At 37.2% G+C, this 22,586-nt stretch overlaps 1 protein-coding gene and 1 long non-coding RNA gene across 6 annotated transcripts in view; one reads left to right on the top strand and one right to left on the bottom strand.

Moving 5' to 3' along the window:
- Positions 1-22,586, top strand: part of LOC119658453 (zinc finger protein chinmo) — a 93,547-nt gene that overhangs the window by 52,502 nt on the left and 18,459 nt on the right. For all 5 annotated transcript variants that reach the window (XM_038065983.1, XM_038065903.1, XM_038066206.1 and 2 more), the window contains one exon: positions 4,991-5,376. In XM_038065983.1, the coding sequence (XP_037921911.1) occupies positions 5,259-5,376 (118 nt within the window). In that variant the 5' untranslated portion in view covers positions 4,991-5,258. The remainder of the gene's footprint in view (positions 1-4,990; positions 5,377-22,586) is intronic.
- Positions 4,268-5,074, bottom strand: LOC119658700. Its single transcript, XR_005250275.1, has 3 exons — positions 4,937-5,074; positions 4,734-4,873; positions 4,268-4,520 (listed from the first exon to the last, which is right to left on the bottom strand). It is a non-coding gene; the product is annotated as an uncharacterized LOC119658700 (long non-coding RNA).

Here is a 22,586-nt window from a genome sequence, read left to right on the forward strand (position 1 = left end):
GCGGAAATCTTTAACATTTTTGGTTTTCCCTCAAGGAAGTTTCCCAATCTTTGGCCTAAAGAACAAGGTCGTTTCTGTTTACATGAATTGAATTGAATTACAAAATAATTTTTTTTTTGTTAATTTTGCAATGTTAGTAATTAGTTAAAATTTTTGTATACACTGTGAGCGGTTCAAGGAATGCATTGCAAAATCAGTTTGATTTTTTTAACCATTTTGTTGTAAAATTTTATATTTTGATGTGATTGATTGCGTTGAGGACGAGAACCACATACGTTTAAATTATGTGGTTTATATTTTAGGCAAAGTGGTTGACTATTTTTGGAAAACTTACAACATAACATTCAAAAATGTTGCTTTGAAGTAAAAGGGTGTAATTTTTTCTAACGAAAAATCATTGATAATTGGAACAGTTGTTTTCACAAACAAATCCAAATAGCGCACAGGATTTTTTAAAAGTGCAAACAAAAAATAATTTTTAGAATAGGAAGGACATGAAAATAAAAATAGCGCTTCTAACGTGGCACTACTTCCTAAAGTATCATCTTGAAAAGACGTGGAAGACGATGGATGTCAAGTAGGTTCATGCTATAATATATTATCCTTTTATAGACAATCTCAAATATCTATAACTATGGGCGGGTTTCAAAGTAGGGGGGCAAATGTGTGACGTCACAACTTCCTTGGACATGTCATCGTCTAGTTTTCGTTTAGTAAAACTTCTGTTATTGTTTACATTCATTTGAAAAAGGGTCTAATTTGAGCCGAAATGAATCGGAACGAAAACCAGAAGTATCGCTTTACAATAAAAATGTACTGTGACGCGTTTATATGTATCCAGTTGAGTACGTATGTACAGCTTAAAAGTAAGCAAATCACTTATATATTTATATCTGTTTACAATCAATTTCTGCTTGAAGTGTCAAACATTTCTAAGATAATTATGCCACTACAATTAGGCAACTTTTTAAATGGCAATTTCACTTTTATCCTTCAAACTAACGCCAGTAAGAACGTGCTCTACTCTCGCACTGATGCCCCTTCGTATTTCACTAACATCTGAAACTTGATCCGTCGTAGCACATCGTTTAGCCGTGAATGCACAAGAATTTCGCCTAGAGTGCATCGATAAACCGTAACGTGAGGGCATAAAGTCGTTGGCTATATTAATAAAACAAAAGTAGCTATTTACAGTGACTCGTAACCTTTCATTTACTATTTTAAAATCAAAGTTGTTCATTTCTTATCCAAAGAAGATTTGACAATCCACAAAGAAGCAATTAGAAAGTATCCTGGTGTTCAAACAACCATCTACCACTTAGTGAACAATTCTTAACTGTACTAACGATTGAAATGAACCAGAGGTTCGTGGCTCTGCTCAGAGAATACACGCAGCTTGAATTCGTTTGCAATTTGCAGAAACATCCTTAGCTATTACTGCAAATCATTTCAGAGAAATTCGATTCGTTAGCTAAATGCATTGACTTATGAATCAATTGAAAAAATCATCTCGCTTGTCATCAGATATAAAGACGTTCCATGCAAAGTAAATTTGACTTAGGTTGATGTAGCACTGATAATTTGATATGAATAAAAAGCGAATTCGTGTGCAATAACAGCAGCGCTAACATCAGCTTCACCTTTTTCCCAGGAATTGCTTGCGACTTTTTAGGCGGCCGTGTGATTTGCAGGCCGACGCATCACCTATGCTTTATTTATGCATGTACCGGACGATATTTGTAGCGAAACATCAAATTATAAGAATTCCCTCGATTAGCCAAATTCTAAGAAAAATGCATCCTACATCGATTTTTTCGTTTGTGGCGAATAGGCATGCGGTGCAATAGTCGCAGTCAGTCTTCACAAAAATTTAGTGGACATCTTTACAGTAAACACAGTCTAAAGACATCTATGACTTTTATAGAATCGGGATTTTTATATATCCCGTTATCTTATGGTTACTATACCAAAAATCTAGCTTACAAGCGAGAATTCATTGATAGCGGATGTATGGACAAACATCCTTGCAAATAGGACGGGCCTAATGTCATTTAAATAAAACACTCTGAATTATAACGAATTCGAACGTGTGCAGATCCCTAATATCAGATGTGTAGGTTATATGAAATGCTCGGACAAGGTTGTCTTTTTCCGATGAACACGATGAGATTGCACAGAAGCATATTGATGTCCAACAGAACAAGGGAAAAAATTGCAAAAAAGTAAACTGTTTTTTGCCTATCCTGTTTTCTTTTGATCAGTTCACTCCTTGCGGTCTTCAATTCTGGGAATTTTACGACTCATATACCCCTTAACGGAAGAAAAATCATCTTGAGGTATAAGGATGAATGCTGGGAGTTTCGATTAACACATGAATTTATTTTAGAAAATCAAGTGGTCATGCGTGCTTGATTCTGTCTCCCAAAAGCTATTCGGTTTGATAACAAGTGTCAAAAGGAGTGACTACAGAGTAGGTGTATCTTGGCGTCCGATTGGATTGTTTTTAATCTTACTTTATAAACATAGCCATTTATTCTCTGAAATTAAGAAGTGAAATAGATTCATATCCAATATCCATTGCCAATTGTTATTGTTCAAAAGATTGAATTGTAATGAGGCAACAAAAAAATGTCTTTTTCTCGGGTAATTGTATTCATTTAGTGGACCTTTAAACAAAATAAAATCAAATTAGGACGAAGAGAACTTTTGGTGTGATAGTTGATACAAAATACATATAATTCCATCCAACGATTCCTCTTTTTGGTTTGCAAGAACCCTAGGGGAAATTGTTCTCAGTTTTACCATGAAGTATGTTTCAGGTTCGCTCTTCTGTGAGTATAGATATTTCAGTTCCATTATCATTACATTTAACGCTGTGGAACTGATAAGTTTATAGTAACGCAACACAAAGGCGATTAAGAATATCCATGACTAATCGGGATTTGAATCCGGTCCAATGAAATCGAGAGCCGGCCTCTCAATCAATTCGTATCGAAGGGCGGTATGGATATGTCTTTCACGCTGACGAGAAATTACTTGCCAAGATTAGTCTGAACATCGAAGTCGATGGAAAGTGACCAAATGGCCAGTCGAAACAACGATGGCTCCATTCCATACAGATTAGCCCTACCACCAACCAACATGTCGTAATCAATCAAGACGAGCCAAATTTGGTGTCAACCGTTATAACTGCCTCCGAGAAAAATGCGTGTGACGGACAGACAGACGATTTTAATAAGGTTTTGTGTTTACACAGTTTTGGTGAAATAAAGAATTGCCGATCGATTTTAGAATTGTCGATCTATTATTGGCTACATAGTAAGTGAAAGGGTTCAGTTTCGAAACACATCTCTTCCACTCTGAACAACTAAACTTTTTCTCCCAGATTTTGCGATCAGATCGCGTATTTTATGATCAGCAATGCTATGGATGATACCAAAAGATTGATCTCGACATCTACAAATCTAGCAGATTATGGATGCCACCTCAAGGTGACCATAATCAACTCTTAAAGTTGGTTAGTACTAAATAGCGATCGACATATGACAACGATACTTGGCTTCGCATAAATCACACTTATAGCGACAAATATATACATGCCCCCTCCTCTTGCGACTTTTAAGCATTCAAATATGGCGATATGTGTTTGGGGTTGTTTTTTCTTAATGTAGAAATTTCGTATTTCATTGTGATAACGAACCGCTTAATGATATTTTATTTTACAATATTATCTTAGTTTATAATTTCAGCGGTTTTCACTGCCATATTTATTCTGCCTTGAGATATTTGGTACTTTTAGCTAGATTGTTTTAAAAGTATGAAACTGATGCCGTTTGATATTCAATATGAAAGGAACAATTTCATCCTCGGTTCATGCCTTGAGCACAAAAGAACAAATTAGAGACATCAAAGAGAACTTACAAACAATAATTCTAGGAACGATAGAATGCTTTCGAAAGCAAGGAAACTATAGATTCTGTGGGGGCGGAAGCTGTTGGTTTCTGGGTTTTATAAACTCTATTGCAGAAAGTAGTTGTATAACACTAAGTTTAGCACACCTCATTACATATATGTACTATGTACAATGTATTGTTCGCATCTATTTGATAAGATGAATTTAAAAAAAGGATAGGAAATTATTCAGGCATTCGATTAAAAACAATGAAAACAATGAATTATAATATTAATTTGTGTGTAAATGTTTATTTTCCTCCTTGCTAATAGTCGAAAGGTCTCTATTTCCAGTAACTAAAAATATTGCCGCAACTCCAAAAATGAAAGTTTGCTTGTTAATCCATTCACTTACCATTAATTGATATGTTACCATTAATGTCTATGTTCCTAAGAATACCATTAGCGCGAATGCCGTTTTTGAAAATTTACTAATTTGTTCTACTTCATCATCAGAAGCAATAGGTACATTATATTCATTACCGCCAACAAGAGGTTCAGAGGTCCTTCGGGGCTAAAATTTCTACCTAGAGTTTCTTCATGGCTTTCCCTTGGCTTTTGTTGCTACTCTGAAAGTGGAATTTTCTTTGTTCGATCAGACTTCCTGAGGAAACGTAAGTCTAATTCAAGCATTGCGAAATGATGATATAATCATAAGTTTCAATAGCAGAATGTATTTAAAAACTCGAAGATGGGATTCTTAGAGTTGAAAGATATATAGAATGAAACTTTCAAATGATTCACGCGTCACGTAAAATTAAATTTATAAAGCTCAATCAAACCTTAAGAATGGTGGCTGCCTTTGTGTGTAAATTTGCAAAACGGTTGTAATTTCTTTTCCTTTTTTCCGTATGATTTATTTATTTTGACACGCAATGTTGAATATGAACGGGGTAAGTGGGATTTCAGTGGACGACATTTCCTATTGCAGCGATTATAGTACTAGGCATGATATGATATGATACTAAAATTTTATTTAAGTTACTTATTGTATACTGTAGAGTTTTGATAGTTTCCATTTTTTCCAAATTTGTTACAGGGTCCAACTTTTTGGCGGAATACATTGGCTTCACGGGGACTCGATGTGCAATTTAATTTTCCAAGTGCATACAAAATAACGAATCGCATATATAGATCTTCTGAGTAGTTGTTTTTTCATTAGGAATTACAAACTACAACACGAATAGAAGATCTAAGAAATTGCGTACTAAATTGTCGTAAAATAAAAGCACGGAATTTCGCGAAATTTTGGAGAATTTGTAAATTTTGACAGTAGCGACGGCGTAAGAATTTTAACTTTGGACAAAATGGACCCGCAACAACAATTCTGTTTAAAATGGAATAGCTATTCGTCAAACTTAGCAATGACATTTTCTAATTTATTCAAATCGGAACTATTGGCTGATGTCACGTTGTCATGTAATGGTAAGTAACACTTTTTTTTCTTTAGCATAGTCCTAGTTAACTGAGCTCGAAGTCAATTTGAATATGACAGTAGACACCGTGAGAAGGAGAGAGCCCTCGGCTGCTTCAGTGTACATTTTATAAATCGGAGACTGATGAGACACAATCTATAGCTTACACAAAATTACTCTGTGTCAAAGTTCCTCTTTCATCCTTAAATGGAAACTGATATTTTCACCAGCCTCTTCCTCCCATTATGAGCAAATACTGCTTTCAACCTCTGATTTTTTGAGAGAAGGACCTAAGCGAGCCATGGAAGGCAAAACGACATTATGAATTTAGCTTCTGTCCGTTGAAATAATGCCTAGGATAGAAGTGAATAGGCGGAATTCAAACTTCAGTGGTATACGCAAATTTAACTGTTAGATATACTACGTATGTATATGAATACACCTGAACATTGAAGGCTGAGAAAGGGATCTGATGGTTTGGGAAAGGAAAGGATGCTTTTATTAGGATTAAAAAACAAAAGTCCCATTGTAAGAATGGAATTGTTATGTTGGAAGTGAAGCTTACATATAGGATTCTCATGTGAACGATACACATATGTGTGCGCTCATATGACATGTCTGCAAAATTAAATACTGAGGATTGTGGTCCATAACGAACGAAAAATAAGAATGTACATATCAGGTAATTATTTTATTTTTATCTGTATCTATTCTTATCTGTATACTGCGATAAAATATTTTAAACATGGTGCCGTATATTCGATAAACTTTCATTCAACGGAAGTGAAAAGTCATTACCAATTATCCTTCTAAAAGGTGTGAAAATATGCATTTTCAAATTTCAGAGTGTTTTTAATACTTTCAAAATAGTCGCCTATCTCTGCTTAAACTCCACACGCTCTCTGGGTATGAACAAAATGTAGTCAAATATAGAATCCTTAATGTGAAAGCTTCAAATAATTTGCGTTCACTCAGAGGTACAATATGAGGTACACTAACGTGTGCATCATTTCAAATAGAGCGGATTAAACAGTGCTTATCAAGAGAAACACAGGCCTGAGTTAATTTTATGGCTTTATTTAATTATGTAATTCTGATGTACTATATATGTATAAGTATATTCAGTACATGCGTCCAGCTTTGATTTGAATAAGACATGTTTAATTCTCAGATCCGTCTAATTATCTGTTTTGTTTTGGACCTGCTTATGTAGATGGCAATATGGAGTAAATAAGCATTTTATTATTTGGATATCCCAAATGATATTTGCAAATAATCTATATTAAATTAGATTATACTTACATTTTTCTTCGAGCCGACCCCGCTTGTGAACGGGACAAAGGCTGAAGAAAAAGAAGATTATACTTACATTTTTCTTGTGGTGAAAACATTTTAGAAAATACATACAGTTTTAATGAATGTGCGAATATAGCTGGACATATAGAGGAAAACGGCTCTTTGGATGAGTTTCGTGAATTTGTTGAGATTGCGAATTCGGTGTCGAATCACCTTGGGAGAAGCCTATGTTGCACTTGCATTCAATAATGTGCAATCTGCGGCGAACATTAGGGTAAATGCACATTATTAAATGCATTATTTAAGCAAATTAATTAAGAAAGAGCCGAATGAGATTCCGCTCCCGTCGCGAAGCCGCTGTCACTACACATAGATATTGCCCTTATCGACTTTCCGGGTGGGATCATCCTCATCCATACGGATTAAGTGACCCGCCCGCCGTAACCTATTGAGCCGGATTTTATTCACAAGCGGTCATGGTATCGCTCATAGATTTTGTCGTTATGTAGGCTACGGAATCGTCCATCCTCATGTAGGGGGCAAACAATTCTTCGGAGGATTCTTCTCTCGAACGCGGCCAAGAGTTCACAATTCTTCTTGCTAAGAACCCAAGTCTCCGAGGAATACATGAGGTGATGAGGTGAGACGTTTCAAGCGGAACAGTTTTTGTAAGCTGAAATAGGCTCTGTTGGTTGACAACAACCGTGCGCGGATTTCCTCATCGTAACTGTTATCGGTTGTGATTTTCGACCCTAGATAGGAGAAATTATCAGCGGTCTCAAAGTTGTATTCTCCTATCCTTATTATTCCTGTTTGACCAGTACGATTTGATGTTGTTGGTTGGTTGGTTTTCGATGCTGACGTTGCCACCATATACTTTGTCTTGCCTTCATTGATATGCAGCCCAAGATCTCGTGCCGCCTGCTCGATCTGGATGAAGGCAGTTTCTACGTCTCGGGTGGTTCTTCCCATGATGTCGATATCGTCAGCATAGGCCAGTAGTTGGGTGGACTTAAAGAGGATCGTACCTCTTATTACTATGTTTTTGAATTTTACCGGAAAACCATTCACTCATCCCAGATGTAGAAAATTTGACACTATCATAAGCGATAATATAGGACACAATTCTGGAAAGTTTGAACCCGATCTAGTTATTATTAACAAAGTTATAGAAGGTCAAAATTTCGCTTTTTGGGGAAATTTATTGCATCCTAAGACTAGTATGATTTTATCATCTTATAAAATGAACTTATATGAACGATGAGGTCCCTGAGTATATTTTAGTTCTTCTTTGGCTTTTTTTGTTATTTGCTAGTAAAGCTTGCGGGTAGTAACCAATATAATAGAAATGTCTGTTCCCAGCGGTTATTAATTTATGTACGTTACATATTTATGTATGCTTTTGTGCACGAAGTAAAGTGGAAATGCGTGAAAACAACAATTTTGCGAAAAACAACAACTTTTATTTAACCTATAAACATACAATTCTAAATTAACCTAACTTATGTACTACCTTAACAGCCTAACTTAATCTAAGGTACAATCTATAGCTTAAACTAACTTATCACTAAAGAATAAATGGAAAAATATATAACATGTTCTCTGGAGGAAAATTCGAAAAAAACCTCCATTAGTTAATTTTTTTATAAAAGCGGGCGGGCGAGGAGGGAACTAGGATGTGGGTTGGGATGGGGGGCATGCGGGAGGGGTTTGGGAAAGGAAGCTAGGAGTAGCGCTAAGGATGGGTAGGTTTTGTAAACTGGGATGAGGAATAGATGCCGTTGTAGAAGATTACCCTACCGCCGGGGTCGAAAAGGAGGTTACGGGACTAGAGAGATAAGAGGATTTATGGAAACAGATGAGTTCGTATTTGAGTGTGACATGGATTTTTCAAGGAATTTGAGGGCATGACGGGCTAGGACGGCGTCGATGCGGGGCGTTTGGGAGGAGTCGTAGAGGATCTGGTTGGAGATGTATTTGGAGCGGTCTTCGTTTTTGAATATATTGGTGCAGTGGCGGAGGATTCTGCGCTCTTTGCAGCGGATTCGTTCGATTTGATGAGGGGAAGCGTCGGACCAGAAGATGAAGCCGAAAACGAGGAGGGGACGGATAAGCTGTTTGTAGGAAAACAGCTTAACTTTCTGAGGTGTTGGGCTAGTGTATTTCAGGATTGGGTAGAGGGATTTGAAGGCACCTGTTGCACGGTTCAGTGCCTTCGTGATATGAGGGTCTTGGGATAGGCGGGAATTGATTGTCACCCCAAAGTAGGTGACTTCTTTGACGGTTGGGATGGTGTCGTTGTGGATCTTCAGGGATAGGGTTGAAATGTCGTTCCTCATTTTCGGCGTCATCTTAGCGGTAGCACGGAATACGATGGTTTAGCATTTTTGTGGATTTAGGGACAGTTTCCAGCGGGTGAAGTACCGGTAGAGCTCTTCCAAATATGGATTCCGGCGGGCTTCACCGGCAGGGATGTTTCTGGTGGAGGTGTAGAGGATGAGATCATCCGCGTATTGAAGGATTTGGATTGGATTTGGGTGTGGAGTTGGTTTGGGAAGGTCTGCGGTAAACAGAGAAAAGAGGGTAGCGGAAAGGACTGACCCCTGAGGGATGCCAGCCGGGCTAGAATATGGGGAGGACTGGTGTTCACGGAGTTGGACTTGGGATGTCCGCCCATCAAGAAAGCTAAGGATTAGCTTGCAGAGGTGCGGATGGAACTGGAGGACTTCAGAAAGCTTCTATGCGAGTCCACATTGCCATACGGAGTCGAAAGCCTTCTTTATGTCGAGGAGACAGGCTATGGTCGGAGCGTTCCGGTTGAGGCCGAGGAGAACGTCCGATTTGAGCTCGAGTAGCGCATGCTCGACTGAGTGTTTGGGGCGGTTGGCGAATTGGAATTGTGGGATTGAATGATTGGAGTCACAGTGCTCGTCGATAATGACTTTGATGATCCGCTCGAAAATCTTGGCGGAGGATGAGAGGATTGAGATAGGCCCGTAGCTATCGGGATTTAGTGGGTTTTGGTTTTTTTTGGGGATAGGAACAATTCGAGCACTCTTCTAATCTGTTGGGAAGTGGGCGTTGATAAGGCAGTGGTTGATGATGGAGGACGTAATGGGGGCAATGCTTGGGGCGCATTTCTTAAGGACGATGGAGGGGATTTTGTCAAGCCCAACCGATTTCTTGTTTTTGGAGGCGGCGATGGCCGCCCTGACGGAGTCTGGACTGACAAAGTGGATGGGGAGGATATTCTCTCGCTGACTTGGGTCGGCGAGGGCATGGGTGAAGGGATTTTGTGTGGGTTGGGGAATGAGGTAGGAAGGGTGGGTTAGGAGTTGGGAGATTTTTCCGTTTACCTCGTTATCGAAACTTGGTTCACCGAAGTGGAGGGTCTAGTGGTGTGCTTGCAGGAAGTGGTCAGCCAGGACTTTCACTTTTTCTGTGGGTGGGATGTTTTGGGGAAGGATCACGTTTTGTTGGACTGATTTGCCCAAACGCGGGCAGGTCTTTCTGAGTTCCCTGTATGTGCTAGGGTTTAGCTCAGTGTTGGAGAGGCGGTTCGCGAATGGACTTGTCCAGATCGCGGATTTCGGTGAGGAGGTGAGAGGATTGCGGAGAGTATCTATTCCTAAATAATCTCCGCCTGAGAGTCTTTTTATATTGGATGTCGGATAGGATATCGTCGGGAAGGGTGATTAGGTTGCGATAATTTAAGGGACGGGAAGGGATCAATTCGTCGCATACCTGCCGAACTGCTTCGGTGTATTGACGAACTGTCAGGTCGATGGATTCGTTAGGAACTGTACGGTTGGATGGGAGTAGGAGAGGTTGAAGTTTGGTTTTGAGGGCGAGGTTGATATGTTTCCAGTTTGCACACTGGAAGTCAGGAACTGAGGGTGGGTGTGGAAATGCGTGAAGATGCGTTGGGGCAATTTATATAGCAATATGCCATATTTGTTTATTTAGGATGAACACAGTATTTATGGTGTTGATATATGTACATATGTTTGTGTATGTTGGAGTTTGGCAAAACATGACGGAATATTTTATATTCTTAGCAATGTTCGAATGGAAAATCTTGCATGGAGGCTTCCTCACATAATATGAACACAAAACTTTTATATTCAAAGCGCCCAGCCTCCGGTATCCCGACCCTTGCTAATAATGTTGAACTCATGGGTATGGGGGTATGGGTAGGGAATTAGCTATAATCGATAGAGTACCTTGCGAAGCAAATTATTTGTGTAAATAGCTGCTAACGCAGTTGAATGCAAATGAGTCCAAGTGACCACGCACTCAAGATCCACGTTTTTTGTTATCGATTGATTACCCAAGGTTTGTGTGGTCCACAATGAAAAATTATTTTCATTTGTGATGAGTTTGAGGATATTTGCGGCCTTGAAAGGGGGTCAAAGGGAATTTAGCTACTCTTATTATGTATACCTTTACACCTGACTGATAAACCTTTTTGGTTGGATCGATTTCGAAATATTGTTTATAATTTATTATATTTATATGAACCGCGCAATGCTGACCACATTGCCTCCTACAGTGTATTGTAGTGTACCGTTACGGTCTTGAATGAAGTGCTCTGACCCACTTCAAGGCCCTGATCCAATATGGATTGTTGCGCCAACGATTATTATTATTATATATGAACCACAAATCTATTATAACAAGTTTAGTAAAATGCCTTAATTTAAAAAGAATATTTGAAATTACATTATTCTAACCTTAATTTCTATCTATACATCTTCATTTGCGGTTTCCGAGGTTAAACCATCTTTTAGTTGTCTATCGATTATCCTCTCTTCACACATCTTTCGAATTATTAAGGAAGTCAATCGGTCCAAAAGATGTGTATATCCCGTTCAGAAAAATTTCTCGAACCACGAATAAAGAAGAAATGAAAAATGAAGAAAGGAGAACCAAGTGATATCATAATACCCGTGACGTAACCGCTATCGTGAAGGTTATGAAAATAAAATTAAGGAAGAAGGTTAGTGTGTCTCGTGATAATCCATTCATTCATTTTATGACATTTACAACCCATCGTTTTTCTTCCGCCATGAAAACTCCTTCTTATCCTTTTATTATTTCCTTTCGAATATTTCCGAGAAGGGAAGTCAACCGAGCCGAAGGACGACAAAAAGTAGAACAAAAACAAGCGAAATCTCATGAAGGAGCAGCACAACTAAAAGGAGGGAAAATCGTTGTTTGTTTTGCTTGTCTCGTTTCTGGCCTTGGATTTCTTCTACATACTGCTACCCATGCTCTCAAATTTTGGGTGCTTGTCAACCGCACCACGGCGCCTATTCCCGCTTCATTTTGTTGAAATACTTTTCTCCGTTACCACGGAAATTTTTTCATGTCTTCTGCCCGAATTGAAAGAAGCAGTAGGAGTACGATATTGCCGGAATTTTATAAGGGTTGGGATGTTTTTCTCTGATTGCTTACGCTTTTCGTGCTTTTCGTCGGTCGTGGCGTTTCCATCTCTTACGATGATATCTGCCATTGCTTCATCTTGATTTTTCCCGGACCTTCTCAACATGCCTTTATTGTATTGCTCCTTGCAAGTCTGCCTCCTTTTTCTCATTCCTTGTTGAATTCTGGCTAGAATGTTTTGGGTGTGATGAACGTGAATGTGTACGTAAGTATGTAAATATTTCTGTAGACATTTTTATATTATGAATCTTATACAACCATAGGAGAATATTATTGAAATGTGAGTGATATGGTGTAAATCGTTTATGTGGAATATAAACTGGAAGAATAGTAAATTCTTTCCTCACGACATGTATATTGATGCATGTGATCTTCATCATTGATGCTTCATCGAATTCTATGTGAATTTCATGAACGTCATCGGGTCAATTGATTTCCGGAACTTTTTTTTTGTGTTTTACCTTATTTGTGTGATCTAAAACCTTAATTCAGAGCAAAAACGATTCTCTTGTTTTTCATTGAGATATAAATGTATAAATTTTCATAAAGAGTATCTTCAGAATATATAGAAATAACAAACCATTAATCTCTGGTACGTGTTAGAAAAGTCAATCAATACAATAAATGTTCATCACCTACATACCTAGGGATGGGGATGTTGAGTATAAAACGTTCACAAAATATTTTTATTTTTTTCAAGAGCTCCTAGAGTTCGTTTTACCTAAGAGTTTTCAACTATTTATCTCTTTTTATTTCCATTTATGTGAATTCCTTTTAATTTCCATCCCTTAAGATTATTTATCTAACTTCTAAGGACGATCATCAGGGTAAATAGTGATATTTAGGATATAGTTTAATGTTCTACTTCAAATGTATTTTCCAATGTGTTGGAAAACTTCAGTCAGAGCAGATCTGTCTTTCTTGTTGATGATTTTTTCATTAGGAACTTTGGAACGGTGTTGAGATAATTCAATTTCCAGGTTTTGCACAAAATAGTGAAGGTTTTTAGCGTACATAAATGATGACGTTTATAGCATTACATAAATAAAAACTGTGACACAGACAACGAATTGCAACAAATTTTTGGACGTGCAACAGTAAATACAAATGCAGTATATATGTATTGTGCTAAGTCTGTAGCTTTCTTTAGTTTAGTTTTGGTTTTAAAGGGGTAGAAAGTGTACGTCGTCATCGTTGAATCTTTACAGTCCCATTTCGGCTCTTGGTATTCAGGATGTCCTTTCCCCCAGCAGTCCTCCGAGCAGTGATACGTTGTCTTTGTAAACAGAATCTGATCAACGCTTTCGGGGTTTTCCTACCGTCAGTCATTAGTCTTCCCTTTGAATACCCTGTCGGGTATCCGAGTGTCGCCACACGCGCTGAACGTCGCCAGTCCATTGCAACTTCAGAAGTTTTATTAATTTCGACACTTTAGGATCGTCAAATATTTGGTATAATTTATGCCATTGATCGGCCTCTCGTTTAGCTTCTATCATTCTCCTCAGAACTCTCCTCTCGAAGGTATTGACTAGTTTTCTGAAGTTTGCGTTAGGGTTTACCTTTCACATCTGTAGCAGAGCATCTGTGCCTATTATCGTTTTGTATACTCGGAGTTTTGCTTTCCTGTGTATGCAGCTGGCTTTTCAAATCGGTAGGAGCGAGTAGGAGGCTTTGTTTGCAAGCTGAATTCGTCGTTTTATTTTGAAATTTATTTCCATTTTTTGTCAATTGAACATCTAAATATATAAAGTCGTCTATATTGTCTATGATGTATTCGTCAATCATTATAGGTATCTTCCCCAGTGGGCGTCATTTTTCTTGTTTGGGTCATAATCTTCGCCTTGTGTTAATTCGTAGGCTAACTTCGTTTTCTGTTTTATTGTGGTTTATAAAAATTCCCTTTGCTGATGTGGAAAATCACCACGATCATTATATCGTCCGCATATGAGACGGGGTGGACTTATGGGGTAGCGTTCGTCTCGCTTAATCTGCTCCAGTGCTAGATTGGACAGTAGAGATGCCCTATCTCCTTGTTGTGTTTGTTGTGTTCGAACTACTGGAATTTCCAAGTCAAGCATTACTTTGTTCAGTACATTTCGGTCAATACTGCCATGTGACAAGTCAACATGTCACTTTTTTGTGAAGAGGTGATGGGAAATGTACAGTTATTTTAAATTGAAGCTAATAATTACATTATTATTATTATTATTAATTACATGAAATAGCTGAATTAAAACAGAATACTTCTCTTCTCTCTAGTTTACGTTGAACTTGAACATGAAGAGTAAAATTTGAAATCTGATAGTTATATCAAAACCATGTCCCTGCCAGTGTTCATCACAGAGGTGGTTCTCACTGTTGCTGGGACATCCAACGTCCAACCCCTTACACATTGTTCTATGTAAATGATGTTTTCCTAGCGTCTCACAATAAAGCTAATCTCGAGCAACGTGTCCAAAATTAAGCGATCACCTCGCATAGTACCTACCAAGCGAGCGATTTAAGTATGTCACATCAATGCCATCTTCCGACGGTGTTCTATGCTATGGAATTACTTTAGGCAACTTGGATGAAGTTCCACAACAGGCGTTCTTTTTGTGACTGACGCTCCAACGAATGTGTCAAATCAAAAATCTAACGCAATGACGTTTACCCTGTTACCCTCTATAGTTCTAAATTCTGGTCGGCTGTCGAAGACAATAAGTGCGATCGATATAAGGTTGCTTCCATCGTTGAAAAATTGATAGATCATGTAATTCATGCTGGCGAGAATTGTCTAGCTAAGATTGGCCTGAATATTGAAGTAGATTAGAAACGACCAAAAGGCAAAACAAAGCGACCAAAAGGCGGAGTAAAATAATGACCGTTTAATATTTAAGATACTAATTTCAAGGACTCTCGACCCCACCGAAAAAACTCGCGATTTTGGTCGACACAAGCGACCACACTAATGAACGGGACAAAAGCTGAAGAAGAAAAAGAAAATTTTTAACATCAAATAGTAACATATTCGTATGAAGTTATCTTATATGAACTTTAAAAAATAATCTTATCGCAAGAGCCTGCAAACACGTGTTTCCTATCAATGAAATTTTCAATCGAATAGTATGTACATTTATAGAAGAAAATATGTACATATGTATACCTAATACAATCATATCATCATATTTAATTCTACAATTAATTAGTATTTAAACTGACGAGAAAACATTGTCATGAATGCTGTATTTGATAAACAAAACATGATATGATTCATCTTGATCAAATCTAATACGGATACGGGTTATTCACGGATAAGTTCGATATATCTTTTTTAGGAGTTCGATTTAAAAAAAAAAAGCATACCACCCAGTAGAGATTATAAGAAAATTATAATATATTGAATTCGTATGAGTTCAATAAATAAGAAAAATTGCTCAATCCTGGGCAAAAATATTTGGAGTCAATATTTTTATTTATCTCGAATTAAATTTGATTTTGTTCGCGAATGCATGTTTTCAGTGTGAAACAAAGATTACATTGCGGTGATATGGGAGTTGTAGAGAAAAGCTCCTTTCGAAAATTTGAGAAAATTTTTATTCGAGGGTGCCAAATGTTCTAATCAAAATTGGCTGAATCAACATTGCATCAATGATTGAAAACAACAACAATTTGTTGGATGTGGCGTTTTTAATTTTGATTGACGCATTGTAAACCGGCCTTTGCTAGAACGGCAAGTGGTCATCTCCTTCGGCGCTTCGGATATAAATGATTTTATGTTCTTAGATGCACAATTTTCTGATGTGCACGTGGCCCAAAAAGCAAATCCAAGCCTCTCATAATGTCGTGTGGGGAATAGAAGCAAATTGCCAGGAACTGACAGCGATAATGCGTGTCGCTCAATGCTCCTTGCAGGAGGAGTTTATGGCAACCATTATTATACATAGGTCATAGTTTATGACCCTCGCTATATTGACAACAGTTTTCTAATGAGCGTGGTATATTACTATAAAGTTGTCTTCAAGAGGGTAATTGAGTATACTTTCTGATAAGAAAGCTAACACATGTTTCTTTTAGAAGCGGTAATCAGGCGTTTATATGCTTAAATGTCAGTAGAAAACATTTTCATGAATAAAATAAAGCGTCTCAATATCACCTATAACGTTAATTTTCCCATTGGGGTATCTTTTTTTTCCAAAACGACCTCAATGGATCTTTCTCAATCGAGTAAAATTGGTACATCTTCAATTGCAGCTCTCGAGAGTGTGCTCGGTTGGCAAGATGTTTGCACATTGATAGTTGACTTTCGTGATTGTGCTCTCGTGAGAGGTTGATCGCTTTTCAGATTTTCATCCTGGGTGTCTTTGTCTGCAAAAATTTGCAAAAATTTCATCGACTTTTTGTTTTTCAAAAGCCATTTATTTTATTGACAACCGAATAGGGTATTCGTTGGAACACTAAACTGGCGCAACGGAAGATCGGGATATAAAATGTCGTTGGTGGCAAAGGGGTTCGTATTGTAGGCTGGATGCCGGACATCAGCCGATTCAGCTATTAATGAATTCCTAAGAAATCCAGGTAGTAATGGCGGCCAAGTACAACACTAACGACATTGTCTTCTAGCGTACTGTTAGGGGAGCTCTAACTCAAGTTCCTTCCTCTGCCACTAAAATATTTATTATATGCTAGGAAAATGCGTGCATTATTTTCGAAGGTTGATTTTATTCAAAAAACTTTTAAACTATTGGAATAGACGGGAATGAAATGTTGAATTATGAAAGCTGTATGTGGATAAGTATTGCCAAGCACTATCTACGCTAGGATGAAAATTTTTTTTTGTCATTTTTCGATAGCTTATACCGTGTAGAATATCCCAACTCCAAATAGTTTTCAAGTGCTAGGGGTTTATATAATATAGCGCCTCGCGCTCAAAAAGGCATTTGGTAGGAGAATGTCTTATATGACAGCTCATCCTGGCAATACTTAGAATAGCTACATAGAAAAGTTATAATGACTTTCTCTGGAACTTTGCACCGAAACCCGTTCATAATGGAGCAAAAACTGTTCAATTTGCTAACTCTCTTGCTATTCCAATTTTTAATAACGGCTTTAAAACTATTTTGAGAATGTTAGAGAGAGTAACTATCGGCCCTTTCTTCAATACATATATAATAATAAACAAAGGTAAGCACAGAATTTACCAAGCAAGCAGGCGAAGCAATAAGTATTGGAAAGAAACTCGCACAGCTAGAAGAAAAGCTTTAGCGAAGATCTTTTTGAGAAAGAGATAGGTGAATTGTACCGTCCAGGAATAACGGATTTACCGTATAAAAATTGGTAATTTAAATTTTCAACGCGCTTTTCTCGAAATGATATTATTCCAATTTGCTTCAACTGTAATTCAAAAACGAAATATCCGATCGGTTTACAATTTATGAAAAGAAGACAGCATCTTTTAGACAGATACCATCAACAAAGGGTTTTTCGATTGAATTAAAAATGCTAATTTGACCGGTGAGAAATCGATCTTTTTAAGGTTTTGTGTAAAACAAAACCTTTCTAAAATCGGTTCACTTTTTGTCTGTCCGTATGTCTGTTTGTCTGTCCATCACATGCATTTTCTCGGAGATAGTTATAGTGATTGACACCAAATTTGGTGAAAAGGTGGGAACTGACTTTGAACTCACAGTGAGTTAAACCCTTTTACGTCGAATTTAAGGGGCGGGGGTCCCCATACATGCAAAAGGGGGTGTAATTTTTTTTTCACCAAATACGGTCATGTGGGGTATCAAATGAAATGTGCTTTCCGAAACCGGTCTTAGTTTTCACATTTGTTGGAAAGGTGGAGAGTGCGGGGGTCGAAGTTGATCGTCTATTTAAAGAACCCATTCTCGGAAATTAGCCAACCGAAAAATCTGAAAAAAATCAAGATATTGCCACTATATTGTGCATTGGCTCCGAAATACCCTCCATACCGAAATAAAGTTAATAACAGTATAATGCTATTATTTTCAGTAATTGGCTGCAAAATCGCCCTTAAGTTCATTTTAACACCGTGCAGTAATGTAGTAATGTAGGCTATAACATAGAGCGTGATCCTACCAAGTTTGATGCAAATCGCACTATTACTAACTAAGTTATAATAGGTCAAAGTTGTCACTTCTTTGCAAATTCAAGGTTATGAATGTCAATATCACCCTAAAGTGGATACTCTCACATAATATATGCATACATTGCGTGCTACACACTAATGGACCAAATGCACACTCATATGTCTTTAAGTAAGAAATACACAAAACCTTTCATATCTGAAGCGTCCAGGTTCCAGCAGCTTCCGGTTTGTTTATAGAAAATTTCAATTTTTTCAATATTTTTCAAAAATCCTAATTGATGGTCCAGGAAATAACTTATATTTCAATATTTTTCGAATATATATATATATTCATATATTTCGAATTTCCATGCTTCATGCACTCTATCATTCACAAATACTGCAACAGTGGGGCTACAATTTGTGCCTGTAACAAATCGAACGTTAGAGTGCTAACACTGTGGACCTACTTGTCTCATCATTTCCTGATGCAGTTGTTATGCTTCTTGAGTGTAATTATTCTATCGACTTTATCCTTTCGTCTGGATTTGTTTTTCGATTTTGCTCAAATATACAGAAAATGAAAAGATCTTTTCCTCAATGTCCGAATTAATCGTTAAAATTAACATCGCTTGCGAGTGCCTGATTAATTTCTCAGATTCAATTTTGAGTTTTTCAACTTAACGGTGGCCTTCAACAATGTGACAAATGAGATAATAACGAAAGTTTACGATGTAGTCTCTTCCAATGAATACCGATATTACTTTGAAATAATAAAAACTTGTTGTTTTTTTCGTTGGTGTGAATATTTATTCTTGCAAATACCGACTTGTTAACTTGTTAGCACTGATGAAGGGAACAAGTGGTTCCCGAAATATCGGTATTTGCAAGAATAAATATTCATACCAACGCAAAGAGAAACAACAAGTTTTTATTATTTCAAATAATTAATCGTTGGAATCGCATAATTTCACTCAGACAATATTACTTATCTAAGTGTAATTCTTATCACAAATCATTGTTTTGCTACTCGGAAACTAGAATCTGGAGATCGTTTCTTTGGGATTTATCTACACAGGTAGAGGAGGTATGTATAAATGAGCACATTTAAAAAGTTGCGATTACGCTTAAACTGTAAGCTATGCCCATTCAGCAAATTATTTTGAGTTTTTTTCGTCTAAAATGTAAAATCTCACACAAACGAACCAGCGGGCTGCAAAAATCAGCAATGCTAAAATCAAATTCAGTTGGCCGGAAAAATAGCGCGATATGATAAAATATACGACAAAGCTGTCGAAAAACTAATCAAATAAAGCTCTATGAATGTGTTTGACACACTTTTGGCTACACAGAAATAGGCCAGTGCGGCGCAGCATGTATTTTTTTCTAAACAGTTTTTTGACGGGGCCCCGATTGTATTTCTACATAAGTATAGCAGCTAGCCATATGCAAGCGGATGATTGCGCGTGCATCAGTGATCCGTGTGTGCGTGCATCCATACACAATTCGCTTAATCATAAATACTGAAATGTATTTTGACGAACCGCAGAACATTTCGAATAAGTGACAGAAGAAGAATTGAATGAAACGAATGAATGGAGGTGATATGATGGGGAGCAGCGAGAACAATTTACGCGTTTCCACCTCGGCAGAAGACCAGCTAGAATTCATGAGCGCCGTTATGCGTTGCAGCGGTACAGCTGCGCTGCATATGCGCACGTACTGAAGAGGTCGCGGTTATAGCCTCTGCATACGAAATGTGGTCAATTATGACGCATTTCCAAATGCACTTGTCACGTTCTTTCTCACACCTGTGAGCTACTTAAGATTTGGTTGAAATTGGACCGCAGATACGTATCCACAGATTTCAAAGATCCACTAAATTAAGTGGAAATTTCAGCAAAACATTAAAATTAGCCACTCTGTTATCATTGCCCTGTTCGCTCAGCAGATTTTTTCTTCAAATGTTCAATGTTCCAATTAGTCCTGAATTACTAAATTTTATTTTACGATAAAAATTTAGGATATGGAAGATGTATATTTACATTTTTTACAATTACAAAAAAGGCCCTCAATTGACGTAGTCAGGTTCATTGAGCTTCGCTAGTGCGAGCGGATACCCCGTTTTGGTAGCCTATTGCAGTATCTTTCTTTAGATTGGGAAACTCTGGCGTTTGATGGTCGCTTTTCTTAAGGAACATAGAACACACAATGAAATACAAAATCTGTGAATAGTCCAACATCTTACTCAGACCATAAGCACCTATATGCATTTATTTGCTGCAAATATTTTTCTAGCATTCAAATAAAATTCATATCATAGACACATATAATTATTATAATTAGGTGTGGTAGCAACAAAAAACGATTAATTAGGGTGTTATGATTTTGTATTAACTAACAAGCAGAAGTTAATGCACTGTTTAAGCTGGTGAATAATACATTTTTAATTTTCTTCAATTAGGAGTATATTCGTTTAAGACCAGAGAATTACAATTATGGATAGGCATTTATTTGTGCGATCAGTAGATACTACCATCGACTCTGCCTCAACTCGGCACTGGGACAAGGTGGATTTAAGAATCCCTCGATTCTCAAGCAAAAGTCCAGTTAGTGATTGTTATTTTGTAAATTTTTAAGAACTGAAAGATATTTTATTATATATTTTACTATTTATTATATATTATATATTTATATTTATTTATATAAAAATAAAATAGTAAATACGTATTTCGAGATCTACTTACTCTCTTCCTCAGTACTTAAGCTACGAGAGTAAGTAGCTCTCGAAATACCTATTTACTAACTATTGAAATATATTGTACTAGGAGAAAGCTACCTAGTTTGATTTTTTTTTAGAAGAACTACAAGCATCGGAACGATAACTATTTTATATATTTTGTTGCCAGTTACTCGGCATATCGCGTCAACCATGCCTACGTACCATCATATACAGTCCGCTGAAATACACTTCAACTCCTTCCAGGATTTTCCAAGAACTCTAAACTCTAGTGTACCCTTATAGCGATCACACATGCATGGCGTAGTAAGCAATGGTATTGCCCCTCCTTAATTGTGATGGCACATCGCAGATAAGTGTTGAGAAAAGCTTAAAGCTTTTGAGTAACAGTTGAGGTCACTTCCCATGTGCAACCCCCGTACAGTAACACAGAAAGATCATTAGAACAGAACAGTATCAACTTGATCTTGGTGTTGAGATAACTACATTTCCGTATTTTAGACAAGGCGATGAAGCGGGTCTAGACCTGCAATCAGTAGGAAGGACGCTTCCCAGAATCTATTCTTTGCCCATTAATACGGATAGGGAAATTGCGATGACCCGTCAAATTGAGAATCTTGATTTTCATTTTTGAGAAAATTTCACATTTTCTAATTTGTGATGTGTGATTATCTAAATATTTGGTTTTTAAGTATAAACTGCCGAGTTCTAATGAAACTCCTCGAACTCAGGAAAATTCTTTTAACTGATTCATGTTTTAAAAACTGCCAAAAAAAAGAAGAATTTGATTCTTAGATTTTACGATCGTTGTTATTCGTCCTTTGTTTTGATTGTTGCTTGTTATTTAACAACAAGATTTCTCTTCCTAACATATGACTACATAGGAGTGTTTTCGGTTTATAATGGCCGGCAGATATTCGCATTTTTTTCCGCTATCATTCCAAAAGATATTTTATTGGCGCAATGATTTTTAATGTGCAAGGTATTGCTCAAATGAAATTACAGGGACTGTCTACATATACAAATGCTTTTCCATGCATCTGATGTTGAAAGTAAATGTGAAGTTGTGAAAATATGAAGTCCTGTCTTGCCCTCTTTTATTTGTGTTCGTTGATTCTGGGGTGTGCTTTCTCATAGTATGTGTTAAACATAACCTTATTAATATCGGTTTACTGTCTGTCCGTCTGTCTGTCTATCACACACATTTTTCTCGGGGACGGTTATAGACAGCAAATTTTCCTTTTCAGGTGGGAATTGTGACGAAGCCGGTCTTAGTTTTGACATTTGTTGGGAAGGTGGAGACTGCGGGTGGTCGAAATTAATCATCTCTTTAAAGGACCCATTCTCAGATTAGTACTTTCCGTAGTCGGTCTTAATTTTGACATTTGTTCGAAATGTGGTAGAAAGTGATCATTTCTTTAACGGATCCATTCGCACAAACTATCCAACTGAAAAATCTGAAAAATATCAAGAGGCTGCCACTATCGGGTGCCTAGGCTCTGAAATACATGCCGATATCAGTTCAAATAAAATGAATAATAGTATATTACTATAATTTTCAGCAATTTTCTGCAGAACCGCCCTTACGTTCATCCTAGCACCACGAAATTTTGCAAGAGTCTAAAATATAGAGCCTGATCGTAAGTTCGTTGGAAATCGCATTATTATT

This window comes from Hermetia illucens, chromosome 1, assembly GCF_905115235.1.
Source record: "Hermetia illucens chromosome 1, iHerIll2.2.curated.20191125, whole genome shotgun sequence".
In the NCBI taxonomy this organism is placed as follows: Eukaryota; Metazoa; Arthropoda; class Insecta; order Diptera; family Stratiomyidae; genus Hermetia; species Hermetia illucens.